This window comes from Fragaria vesca, unplaced genomic scaffold, assembly GCF_000184155.1.
Source record: "Fragaria vesca subsp. vesca unplaced genomic scaffold, FraVesHawaii_1.0 scf0513126, whole genome shotgun sequence".
Lineage (NCBI taxonomy): Eukaryota > Viridiplantae > Streptophyta > Magnoliopsida > Rosales > Rosaceae > Fragaria > Fragaria vesca.
In genome coordinates, this window is record NW_004443445.1 from 241,516 (window position 1) to 255,432 (window position 13,917).

At 35.2% G+C, this 13,917-nt stretch overlaps 1 protein-coding gene across 1 annotated transcript; it reads left to right on the forward strand.

Moving 5' to 3' along the window:
• The first annotated feature begins 11,928 nt into the window (after nucleotides 1–11,928).
• Nucleotides 11,929–12,684, forward strand: LOC101310188 (receptor-like serine/threonine-protein kinase At2g45590-like). Its single transcript, XM_004309830.1, has 3 exons — nucleotides 11,929–11,993; nucleotides 12,159–12,239; nucleotides 12,353–12,684. Coding segments are annotated over exons 1-3 (300 nt in total). The 5' UTR covers nucleotides 11,929–11,991; the 3' UTR covers nucleotides 12,570–12,684.
• Nucleotides 12,685–13,917: the final 1,233 nt, after the last annotated feature.

The following is a 13,917-nucleotide window of genomic DNA, read 5'->3' on the forward strand; positions in this document are numbered from 1 at the left end:
AAGTTTTCCCAAATTATCGACTTAACGAAAAGTCAACTTTTTGGGTCTTTTACGGTAAAACGGTTACAAGAAACAATAATTGAAAATTTCCTGGAAACTTTATAATTCAAAGAACCTAGCTTGTCGCTCCGGAAAATAATCCGGGCATACCGGTGAGCTCGTATAAACATGTACCACGACTTCGGAGTTTTAAATCTACTATTTACCGTTTTCAGAAAAACTCAAAAACAAACTCAAGTAATCGCTATTTAAATCTCTGAACGCGAATAAAGAAAAATCTGCGGTAACTCATAACCCCGAATAGTAACCTTTTAGGTACGGGGTATTACACTTACAACACTGTGAAGGCTGGAGGTGGGTTAGGCTAAAAAATGATGGAGCTAAGTCGAGCTTGAATCTGTCACGAAACTGTTATATTAAAGAGACAAATTTCGATTCATAAGATCAGATTTTGAAGCATATGCGCAAATGTTTTTTTTCTTCTTTTTTTCTAGTGCAGCTACTAACCTTGCATGAAACTTATGTGAGTGTGCATTGTTCTGCTCACTAATTGTTGCTTCTTTAGCTTCTCAACGTTATGGTATACCTTTTGTTCCCTTTAGTCAATGAAGTCCTCAACATGGCTTGAGCATATTCTGCATTATTCATGCTTGTACAAGTTGCTTATTTTTGACATTTGAACAAACATCATCCTCCATGCTCGAACTCTCCATTAATCGTGTTTGTTTAACCGTAAGACCTGAAACAGGAAACAAAAAATATAAAATTGAAACTAATGTGCTCAAGAATATTGAAGTGAATGGAAAGCTAGAGGATGGAAAATATACCTTCGGAGAAATCAATTCTTTCATCCCTTTATGCTCATAAGGCTCTTTCAAACTCACGCTAGCTAAGCTAACAGCTCCTCACATTTAAGGCACTTTGAGTGTTGGAGGTGGGTTAGGCACTTAGGCTTGGAAACACCGAAGCTAAGACGACCTTGAATCTACATAAATGTAGCAAGTGCATTTCACGAGGCCCGATCTAGAAACGGATCCGCAAATTGGGTGTCCTAATCTGAGGAAATTCTAGTATGCCGAACGGCATGCTATGCCAATTCTACTAAAAACCAAAATAGCTGATGTCACCCAATGCTTTTCCAAAAAAACACAACCGAAAACCCTTCCAACCAGTTTTACCTTTAGTAAGTATATTCTTGTCTATACTATTATCATGCATTTATTTTCAGTAAATTAAAAATTGACGAAGCATGGTGGATCTATAAGTTTGAATTTGTTTATTTATCTTAATACAAATATAAATCTATCTTCTTTACTTGAAGGTAAAAAGTTAATTTTTTCATCATTGGAGAATATAGTGCTATAAGATTAGAATATTTAGCAGAAGCTAAACAATCATATAAAGAATTGCAAGAAAAAAGAGAAAAATTTAAAAAACTAAAAGAAAGAAAAGATAAGCTTCTTAGAAGTACTAAAAATTATTGAGATATTATTTTTCTGTTACAAGAAGGATATACGAATCAAGAGAAAAAATTGAAGTGTTCTTCAAGAAATGTTTGAACAAGACCAAAAACCTCTTGATATTTTGAGCATTGGTTAGATCCGTCCTAGCTGGTATCAGAGCCTGCTTGGCTCAAAAGCAGGTGAGAGAAAAAAGCTTATGCCACAGAGTTGGCTTCTCTTGACAAACAAGAGAGAATCTAAACTTAAAAATTATCAGTGCTATTGTATTGTAAAAGGAACTGATAAGTGGGAAGTGTGAAAATATAAGGCATATTCAAGAAAATCAATACTCCATTGAATACGTTTGTAGAGTATTAAATACTATCTATGACGAACATATTCATCTCCAAAAAGAGATCGGAGTAGAAGAGCTTGATCCATAAAGACCAAGCTTAATCGAGTTCCTAGATCATTTATCTAGGGATAAGACCTATGAAAAGATTACAGAACAACTCGAGAGATTTAATCTAAGGATTAATCAACTTGAGGAAATAAATTCAAAAATTGCTAGGCTTCAAATCAAGCTAGATTATCTCAAAGAGAAACAATATCTAATAGATATTGAAAGAAAATCAGTTCGTACTGAGAATTTTGCAAACAACATTCATCAGCAAGTTGCAAAACTAAGAAATACTCAAGAAAACCTGAAAAAGCTTTTATAAACTCTTATCTCCAGAATATGATGAATGAAAGAGTAGATCTAAAAGTAAAACAGGAAAATATTAAAGCTATTGGCTTTCATCGTCCTACAGAAAAACTTGCTGAAAATGTGAAAGCAATAATTCATCAGCAGAACTATAATATCACTTATCTTCAAGAGATAGGTATTGAACTCGAAATTCAATTTCGAGAGTTACATAACAAAATCTCAAATCTACAAAAGATTGTAGAAAAGATGAAAGAAGGAGAGAATTATGAAAGGATAAATGAAGAGGTTCTAGCTCAAAACGTGGCTAGTAAAATCAGTATCCCTCCTCCATCTTCACCAATGGGAGAAGGAAGACTAAGGTTTAGTGAACCAAAACCAAAGCTTCTTGAATGGAAATCATCAAAATCTACAACCAAGAGAGATATGAAGATGCTGAGTAGAATTCTCAGTAAAAGGAACATTGTTCCGGTACAGTTAATAAACGCTTAAGAATTTGAGTATAATGAAATCAAATCTAATGTACGAGAAGCATCTGCTCTTAGATTTAAATTCAACGAGATATATAAGAAATGATCTTTCATTATGGATTCTCATAGATTCAAGATTCTTGAATTAACTGTTCCAGCCACAAGTGGAGAAACAGACATCAGATTGATAACTCCAAAAAAAGTAAGTGAAGCTTTCCAGAGAAAATATTGCTATATGCATATTGGAGTAGTCCAAGTAGGAATAAAACTCTTAGCAAGAGATGGAATCGACTGTTTTGTTCTATGTGTCTGGCAAGACGATAGAATAACAGATTTTAAGAAACGTCTGTTAGGAACGGTAGAGGCTTCCTTGTGCAACCAAGTTGCATATTTCAATGTGTTTCCAAACTTTACAACACATCTCAGAGATGCTGCTCATTGTCTAAGATTGAGAATTAAGACAGATGAGATTTCTATGAAAAAGTGAATGATGGAACTTGCGATAGATTATCGAATCTATTATAAGTTGATGAGCTCAAACGTAACTCCTAATACCAGGTTGTTAAATAGTCCTAGAATTACGACATCTGTGCTCACCAACCCAAAAAATAATTCTCAGCAAAGACATGTCACAAAATGGCATAAAGTAACATTCCCAAGAGAATGGAATTTGACCCCTCTTGTCAAACAACTTGAAAGTTCCATTGCTTCAATCTATGAAGACATGGGAGGAAAGATAAGTCTACAATTTCATAGGCATTCATTTGCCAATTATGAAGAAGCTAGTTCCTCTGGTACTAAGTCAGTTTTTCATGAAGAGGCCTTTGAGGAAGAAGATGCTAAAAGACCTATGAAAATGTTTAGAATAGGAGAATTAAAAGGATTATATGCACAAGCTGAGACTTGTGAATCCATAGAAGAATTAGAGAAAATCATGAATGAAATTTCTCAAATTCAACTTGGAAAAAAAAGAGGAAGATTCTTCCTTATCAAACAGCAAAAGAAGAACCATCAGGTTCATCTTCCATGGATACAGGAGAAGATGAAAGACAGACACCTCCAGAAGGTGGTCACACCATAATACAAAATATTACAAACAACCCTTACCAAGATCATTTGAGAAAAAAATATCAAGCTTCCAAAATGACAAACTCCTACAGGGAAGTATGGAGAACGAAGTTCTCAAAAGTATATCCCTACTGAACCTAAATGGGGACAGTCAGTATCCGAAAGAGGAGTTTATTTGGATTTAGGAGATAAAAGAAAGACAATAGATAACTGGGTTGCTAGTTTAAAGCTAATTCAGGCTCTAGTGTTATCAAAATATGCTTACGAAGATGCTCATGCATATTATGAGTCAACCTTAACTGAAATAGTCTAGAAATGGTATTAGTCCTTTAAGAGAAGTTCTAAATGGGCTGATTGGGCAGTTAAGTTAGCTCAGACTAATAGTCCTTTAGATTTTGCAGTGCCTATCTATGCACAATTCTGTGGAGATATCACTGGGCATAGCGAGCAATCTAAAGAACGAGCTAAGGCAAATATTCATAAATTGAGTATTTGTAACATGAGATATTTTGAGGAATACACCAATGAGTTCCAAACTACTACTGCACTATTGGAGACATTGAAAATGATGATCTCATCAGAACATATTATCGAAAGTTGCCAGAACCCTGGAATGATGCAGTAGCACAATCATTGGAAAAAAAACCCTATTCAGTATTTTACTGTAGGAGGAATAGCATAAAGAGTTAGGGACCTCCTAAGAAAGCAATGCACAGAGAATAGAAAATCTAAAACTGCGAAGAAACAACTTAGGGGAGTTGAAAATATGTGTCCAAAAATACTGGATACTCCAACTCAATGGGGATGTCATATTCCTAAAGAAAGAAAATACAGAAAAAAGTTCTCTGGCCGCAGGCATGGCGGAAAATTTGCTTCTAAAAAAAAGTATAAGTTCAAAAAAAGTTCTAAATATAAGAAAAGACAATCTTCTCAAACTTCTCTTAGAAAGAGATTTTTCAAAAGAAAGAAGAAAACAAATTCTTCTTCCAGAGAAGTAAAGAAATGCAGATGTTGGCTTTGCAAGGCAGAGGGACATTATGCAAATGAGTGTCCTAAAAAGAACAAAAGAACTTCTAAAGCCTTAATAGCTGAGTATGATGAAGCAATAGAATATGCTAATCTAAAAGGGTTTGAAGTTGCATATTCTGATGAAAAGATTGAATCAGTATATTCTCTTGAATACCCATCAGAAAGCGAGACAGAAAGTACTTCAGAAAGCTCTAAAGAAGAAGAAGAAGATGATATAGGATATCATCCTATATTTTTATTACAAATACAAAATTGGAAGGAAGAAAACTCTGACATTATCAGTACTTTCCATCCCAATCCGGGAAAATTTAATTGTGACTATTGCAAATGTGATGATAATAATATACAATTCTCATGTACTATGAATGTACAGGAGAAACTTATCATCGAGAATGTTTTATAGCAGAACTCAGAAGAAAAACCAAGGATAGTGAGGCTCATATCCTGGTAGAAGAGGAATATAATATATTCCATAAAAAAGAACAAGAAAAGAATCTTGAAGAGGATATAAAAAAGATGAAGTTTGTAACTTCATTAAGCCAGAATAAGGAAATAAAAGAGTCTCTTAATTCTCTAAATTCTGCAACTGCTGTGACAAGTGCTAATCCGATAATTGGTGTCAATCCGCCCGATTCCATAATTGTTGTAAGACGAGTCAATCCTTTCACAAAATTACTTGATGCTCCAAGAGAGCAAGAACGAGTAATGCTAGTCCAGACGAGCATATATAGTAATTATATTACTATATGACTGAAGTTTCCCAATTACAAGAAGTATCATCTACATGCATTTGTAGATAGTGGCTCAGGGTGTTCTCTTGCTAAGAGATACGCAATCCCTGAAGAATACTGAGAAAAATCTCCAAGAACAGTTACTGGAATCACAATGGAAGAAAATAAAATTGTCATGGACACAATGGCTCGAAATGTAAGAGTTTCCTTGGGAGGAGGAAATTTTATTATCAAGATCCTCTGGCAGTGTGAAGGCCAGATAGCTGATTTGTTGATTGGAAACGAATTTCTTCTTCAACAAACAGTAATTCAAACACTAGAAATGATTGGGCTTGAGAAAAATTGAAAAATTCTATTGGGAATCTCGATTGACAAATGCGGTCAGCGTTACAAATAAAGAATTTACAGACCAATATCAGAAGTCGCCAGCGAAGAGTGGTGATTATAAACCAATTTTGAAGCCTGTTTTGCTGCTACAAGAACAGCTTAAAGGCCATAATGAAATATTGGTAAATGAATCAACAAGTTCAGAAGACTCTGAATCAGAGGAAAATTCTGAATATCAAATTTCTGACAATGAGAGTTCAGATGGAGAAGAAGAATACATCAGAGAGCATAACTTAAAGGTATATGCTAACAAGGTAGAACAAAAGAAAATTCCGACTTTCTCAGAAATAGAAAATTTGCTGAAACCAGTAATCAGTGAAGATCCTCAGCTATATTAGGAAAGAGACCCAATATATTGTCAGCTAAGAATGCATGATGCAAATGCTATTTGCCATGTCAAGGCCATCCCTCATTATAGGGAAGAAGATAGGAAAGAAATGGATAGTCAGATCCAAGAGCTTCTGGAAAAGAAGTTAATCAGGCCTTCAAATAGTCCTCATCATGCCCCAGCATTCTTGGTAAGAAATCATGCAAAACAATTAAGAGGAAAAGCCAAGATGGTGATTGATTACAGAGATGTTAACAAAAAGACTGTTAAAGACGGTTATTAGATAGCTCATGTGAGAGTTCTCATCAACAGGCTTAAAAGAGTAAAAATCTTCTCTAAGTTCGATGCAAAATCAGGCTTTTGGCATGTGAAAATGCATCTTGATTCCATAGCTTTAACAACTTTTGGAACTCCTCAAGGGCATTATGAATGGTTAGTTATGTCATTTGGTCTTATGCAAACCCCGTCTATTTTCTAAAGGAAAATGGATAATATCTTCAAACCTTACTCAGATTTTTGCATAGTTTATATAAATGACATTCTTGTCTTCTCTAAAACTATGAATGAACATCTAAAACACCTAGAACAGGTGTGTGAACTTATTGTCCAGAAGGGAATCATCATTGGACAGAAGAAGATTCACCTTATAAAAGGAGAAATTGATTTCCTTGGCATTCATGTTAAGGATGGAGAGATTCGTCTCCAGGAACATATTGTTAAGAAAATTAGCCAATTTCTAGACAATATCCCAGATGCTAAATCTATACAAAAATTTTTGGGAGTTGTTAATTTTGCAAGAGACTTTATTCCTCAAGTTAGTAGTTTCACTGCACTTCTCTCTCCAAAAACAAGTTCTAAAAAGAAATGGTCTTTCACAGACGATGACAGTAATACTGTCAGAAAGATTAAAGAATTAACAAAAAAACCTTCCTCCTTTACAGTTACCTGAAGAAGGAGATTTGATCATCTTGCAAACAAATGCAAATGATTATTACTGGGCATGAGTTGTTTTAGCTGTTGCTCCAAATACAAATCATGAAAAGATTTGTAAATTTCTTTCAGGAAAGTTTAACGCAGCAGAGTTAAACTATTCTACTGGAAACAAGGAAGTCCTTGCCTTAATTAAAAGCATTAAGGGTGTTGAGGCATTCTTAGGAAATAAATTTGTAGTAAGAACTGATAACAAAAGAGTTAAAAATTTCAAAAACTACAAATTAACTGATACTGCTGATAGAGGAAGAGTTCTGAGATGACAAATGTTTTTAACTCAATATGAATATGATGTTGAAATGGTTGCAGGTGACAAGAACTATTTGCCTGACGCTCTTACAAGAGAAATGGCGATGTTTGAAGGAGAATGTTGCAATCCTAGAAGTCGAAAACCGGTATCAGAGGAGAAGAAGCTTTGGGAAAGATACAAAAGCGGTGATAAAACCGTAGGACCTCTCTATGATGGACCAAATTATCAATACATTGTTTCCTATAAAGCTGCTGAATCAAGCCAGCCTTCGGAAAGAATCAAGCAAAGATTAGATCATAAATGGGATGAGTTTTTAGACCATTAATCTCAAAAAGATGCAGATCAATTTGTTAATGATAATGAAGAAAAGCATGCAAATGAGTTTTTGTTGTGTCCAAAAGGAACAGCCTCAACTGATCGGTCTCAAGGTAAAAGACCGGCTAGCCCATCTCAAACGACAGACGGTAAAGGTATGTCAAGTCCGTTTATGGCTGCTGCTTTGCCAAAAAACAGAAACGCCATTTTTAGGGCAACTAAACTACCTTTAGTTACTGGAAAGAAAGTTGTTCATGATCAACCTTTGAAGATCTTTCAAAAACCCAGTATTCAGGACAGAAAGGCTATTGGCCTTTAAGCAAAAGATTATTATTGATAATATTATGCATGCGTTTTATGAAGAGAATGAAGCTCACTTGCTTCAGACACTTAAAACAGAAGAATTGTATGGATTCCATACAAAAGACAAAAGTATACAAGCAGAAAATCAGGCAGGAAATTCTAAAGCTGTTTACCTTGAAAATCCTGAAAGTGCTAAAATTCCAATGCTAGCACTAAAAGAATCTGAATGGTATAATTTTCATAATCTCTTGGGAGAAGGTAAAGATGTTCTTCCAAGAATATTATCATTATTCCCTGGTCCATATTATGGGAGATATTTGGTAGATGTTCAAGCAGAGCATCCCCAAAAACACAAGTTATGGCTTGTGAAAAATGGTTTTGTTCATAACCTTTGGACAAAAACTAATGAAGATTTAAAAGGTTTTCCAGATAGAATATCTGAAGCTGTCAAGAACATTAGACCTGATGGATGTATTTTGAGATTAAAATTCATTTCAACTCCTCCAGAGTGGACGGTAGTAGATGGACAGAAAAATTATATATCTCCTTATCATTTTGTCAGGTTAATCCAAAGTCCAGTTCAAAAACCAGCCTTTGCAGATGGCAATGGTAGATCAATTCAAAGCATCCAATGGATGAAAGGTATGGCTATAGCTGTTATCAAAGATGTTGTTCTAAAAGACTATGATTCAAGTCTTCTGGCAAGTGGAGAAAAAATAATGACCACTTGTTATAATCATCCTCCATCAGAGAACTATGACTTTTTCATAGCTCTTATGAGGAAAGAAGTTGATTGCACTCTGACTATTACTGTATGGCTAGAGAAAGTTGAGAAAGATGAAAAATATAAGAATTCTTATCTTTTTGATTCAGAGCTTGATAATGAAGAAGATAACACTATACGTGAGTGGGAATACAGTGGTCCTAACTATTCAGCAGGATATGAAGAAGATCCAGAAGAATATCACAACATAGTAAATATGTTAGAAAAATGAACGGTTGCCGACGCATCAAGAAAATCAACTTTTCTTTTACAAAAAAAAAAAAACAGAGAGAAGGTGAATGGCTGCCGACGCATGAAGACAGTCGACTTTACTTTTTCAAAAGTAAAGTTATCAAGATATGGATTCCTCCTGTCCTCCGCTAAGTATAGGTTTGTTTTAATTCTAGTTTGGAGTTCGCTCCTTTTATAAGGAGCCTTAGACATCAGCAGGAAGGGATCAATCAGAAAATTTGAGATAGAAGTTTGAAGTTCTCTCAACCTTTCTCAAGAAGTAAGATAGCCAGAATACAGTCTTTGTAATATAGTAGTGTGAGAATAAGTGTGAGGTGTGCTGTAATCATCTGGTGTGAAGTGCAATATTTACAAGTGTTTTATCTTGTAATTATAAGTATGAATAACTAAACAGCTTTTAGCTGTTTACCTGAGAGCGAGGCTCTGTGTTTTGTATTTGAATTTATGGTTGAATAAATAAATTCTACCTGGTGCCCAATATCCCGTCAAAAAAAATAAATTATAATCTGTTATATTTCTACTTTTTCTTTGTCTGTCATGTTACATTATCTTTGCATTATAATTAGAACATTCCCTATTTAGACAGCGGTGATTCCGCCGTACTCAGTAACCAGGTCGACCATGAGTGTTTTGGTGAATTTTCGGCATGTTGAAGACTAGTTCTTTTTAGGAGTGTTTTTAGTTATTTGCAAGTAATTGTAACCTTGTGGTAAAAAAAACCGGTTGCATAAGTCACTAATAGGTCATCCTTTGTCCACTTGTTATATATATATTATAAAATAATAGAAAGGCAATGGGCATGCTATGCCGAACGGTACAACAACCAATCCCTCCTAATCTGATCTGTTACTAACATTATATGAAATTTGTGTATACCAGTGCATTGTTTTGCTCAGTATTTATTGCTTTCTAAGCTCGTTTGACAGTTATGGACTAGGTGCTTGTGTCTTTCATCGAAGAGTTCAACACCTCCTCACATTTATAGCATTGTGAATGCTGGAGGTGGGTTAGAGCAAGTCCAACAGATTCCCTAAATTCTTTGATTTTCTCTATTTTAGGGAATATGGGGTCATTTTCCACTCCAACAGCTTCCCTATCTCATTCCCTAAAATAGGGAAAGAGATGAAAGAGAAGCTTTGCTTCCCTATATTTACAGATTCCCTAAAAATATTTAGGGAAAGAAGAATTGAATGTTGCACACTCTTCAAGGCTCAAAGAGAAGAAAGAAAACATAATTTATTCTAAAAAATAAACTTTTATATTTTTATACTTATTATTATATTGTAATAAATGAGGATTGTTGTTGTAATAAATATTTGAATCTTTAAAATAGGGAAACTGTTAGATTTGGTATACAAAATTTTTAGAAATTTTGAGTTTTGCTTCCCTATTATGTAGAAAATATAAGGAAGCTGTTGGACTTGCTCTTAGAGCATCTCCAACATCTTCCCCATTTTCTTGAACTTCTCAATTTTAGGGAATATAGAGTTGTTTTTAGGTCTAACAGCTTCCCCATCCCATTCCCCAAAATGGGGATGGAGAAGAAAGAGAAGCCTTCATTCCCCAAATTTGCAGCAAAGCCTTCCTTCCCCAAAATTAAATTCTTCACGTGCTCCAACGAATTCAAGACAACAATATAATATTTTATTAGGTATTTTATTGTTACGATTAAATATATAATATTTTTGTTTATAATTAATAATGATATAGTATACTTTATTGTTGTATTAAATGTTGAAATCTCTAAAATGGGGAAGCTGTTGGATTTTGAGCATAATTTTTTTGGAGATTTTAGCTTTTGCTTCCCTATTTTAGAGAAATTTTGAGAAAACTGTTGGAGATGCTCTTAGACTTGGAAAGATTGAAGGTAAGCCGAGCCTGAATCTACAAGGGAACTATACTAGGTGCGTTTCACGAGGTCAAATCTAGAAACAGATGCGCAATTTGGGTGTCTTGCTTATACGTTACATAACATGAAATTTATGTGAGTGGGTGCATTGTTTTTCTTAGTATTGGACTAGGTGCTTGTGTTTTGCATCGAATGGTTATGTGCCTCCTCACATTTATAGCATTATGAGTGCAAAGTGGGTTAGACTTGTAGACACCAAAGCCGAGTCGAGCTGGAATCTACCAGAAAACTGTACTAAGTGCATTTCACGAGGACATATCTAGAGACCGATGGGCAAATTTGGTGTCTTTCTAAGGTACGTTACATAACATGAATGAGTGAGTAAATTGATTTGCTCAGTATTTATTGCTTCCTAAGCTCCTTTGACTAATAGTTAGGGCTCATAAGAAATTTATAATCCACTCATCGGAAAAACTTTTCCCCCAAAGTTGAAATCATCTTTTTGGAGTTTATGCTCACCACAACATATATAGGCAACAACCACATTTGTATTGCCACGTTTTTTAGAAAATGTGCAAATTGGGGCAGCAATGGGCATTTCACCTTGGTAGACACACAAAGTGGCTGTATTGATGAGTGGGTCCCAGTCTTTTAATCAAGTTTAATTATTTTATTATTTGATTGACGAGTGGGTGTTTATTTTAAAGGAAAAATATTGAACATTAATTGGTAAGTTGACCTCAATATTCATTTCAACTCTGTCTCTCATCTTCCTTGCCGAAAAAAAACTCTATCTCTCATCTTTTCTATCGAAAAGAAGTAAAGAACTCTAACTCTCATCTCTCTTCTCTATCTTCTGAGCCAAAAGAGAGACTATCTCTGCTGGATCTCTCTCTTCTTCCTTCTCTCATCTTCTTCCCTTCTTCAAGTCCTTTTTGCTCTCCTGTGAAATCTTCTATTCGATTCTCTCTCACTTTGCATTCTCGTTTTGTTTTCTAGTTTGCAGATTGGGACCGTGGTGATTCAATTGATAATAAAGTCTTGTTCGTCGTAATTGGGCGCAACTGTGCAAGGCTTTGCCGAACATTCTGTTATATCACCACACATTATGTGAGTCCCTCTTTTTCTCTCTTCAATTTTCCAGATTTGGTTTTGAAATTTGGATCTGGTTTTGAAATTTGGATTTATCTTTGTCATTGTCTAATGACTCAATTAAATTAATCATTCTTCCTTTTTCATTGATCTCATAAACAATTAATCCATCATCCAATGAAGGTGGTTGATGTATGTCAACCATTTGCATTTGCGTCGCCGACATGGTGATGGCCACCGTGAAGAAGAGAAAGCTGGATCTGGGTAAGAGAAAGCTGGATATATGTACATGAATATTTTGTTTTTCAGCTATATATGTTAAAAATGCTTGAATTAAATCGGTTTAATCTTTTCCCTTGTTTTTGGTTAATTTACAGGAATAGATTAAACTGGACTGGAAAAGAAGATTCTGACCCGTCGGTGATTAACGGCGGTGTAAAGCCGAACAGTGTGTTGTTGGACTTGGATTTAAAAGCTAAAATTGGGGATTTCAGCTGGCAGAGATTGGAAACAGACGATGAGGTGGATCGAGAAAGTCAAGTGGTGGTGGTAGAAGAAGAAGATAAGGGAGAGATCGAGAAAGAAGAGTCGTGAAAAAGATATGGCCGAGAAGAGGAGAGCTGAATAGTTGATTGTGAAGGCCGGTCGCCGGAAATCAGAACTAGATTGCGTGACTGGATACTGGACCATGAATATAAAATCAATTATAATATTACCCACAATTCACAATTGTATAAATTGCATTTGGTGGTTCCCACTATGTCAGAGGAAGCCACAAACACAATTAAACGTGACTATGAAGGCAATTGCAACAGCTCTACACTCCACATACTTTAAAAATGTTGCTGCTGTGTTGCAAAAGGCTGTTTGGCACGTATATGTGTGGCTTTAAGGCTGTTTTGCCACACTTAGCGTATGTGGGCATTGACCATAATCGTTGTAGTGGCTAGATAGAAAACTTAATCTAATCGTGTCGGGACATTATACCATAGAACTACTATGTACAACTTTCAACTAACAAGATCATCAAATTAGTATGCATAACCAATAAATTTAGTGCGGGGGATTCGTTTCGTTCATGAAAATAATGGTGCGAATGATTTGTTCCTTCTCTGTTTTAGTTGCTTCTTGGGTGAGTTCCTTGCTTTGAAGCTCAAATTTCTGGGAAATTCATCATTCAAAACTTAACCAGAAAAATTCATCATACAAAACTTATCCAGAAAAACTCCAGAAATTCATGCGACTACAATTGTCCGGTTGACCAAAAAACAATAGTAGTCTGGTTGGTGGAAGGGCCATGTATATATGTCTGTGTGTATACATATATTATACGTATTTCACATAAGATAACAACTTCGGTTGCTATCCTAATGACTTGGTCACTATGACATGCTATCTCGAGTACTTCTTGTTGTCATATGCTTAGAGATCCTATTTCTATGCTTATTGAGATTCTTAGGTTTTTAAATTCAATTTGACTATTGAGTATGTGATGTGTCTTGACGCTCAAATCAGTTTGGGTTGTGAGATTGTTTCCAACTTGTGACCCAATGGTTGATTGCCTTAAACCAGGTTTGTGATACACAAACCAAGGTTTAGCCGGGTTTTGAATGATTCAATGACTTATCATGCTTTGCTGAGTCATGGTCTACTTATGGAATGAGTAAGCTGTGGCTTTGCTCAATGGTTGTTGAAAACTGAGGTTTGCGTTTTCATATTGTTGAGTCTTGCTTTAGCTTGCATGTGTAAGTATTCATAAACCTTAGAGCTAGACTAAATCTTTCATAAACTCATTACATTGTTGCATACCATGACATGTGTTGATGCAGACAACCTGAGAAGTGTTCACATCACTACCAGAAGAAAGACTTTAGCCGAACGAAAAAAAAAAAAACAGGACCGAACGAAACAATTTTTCGTCGGCTAAAGTACACTTTAGCCG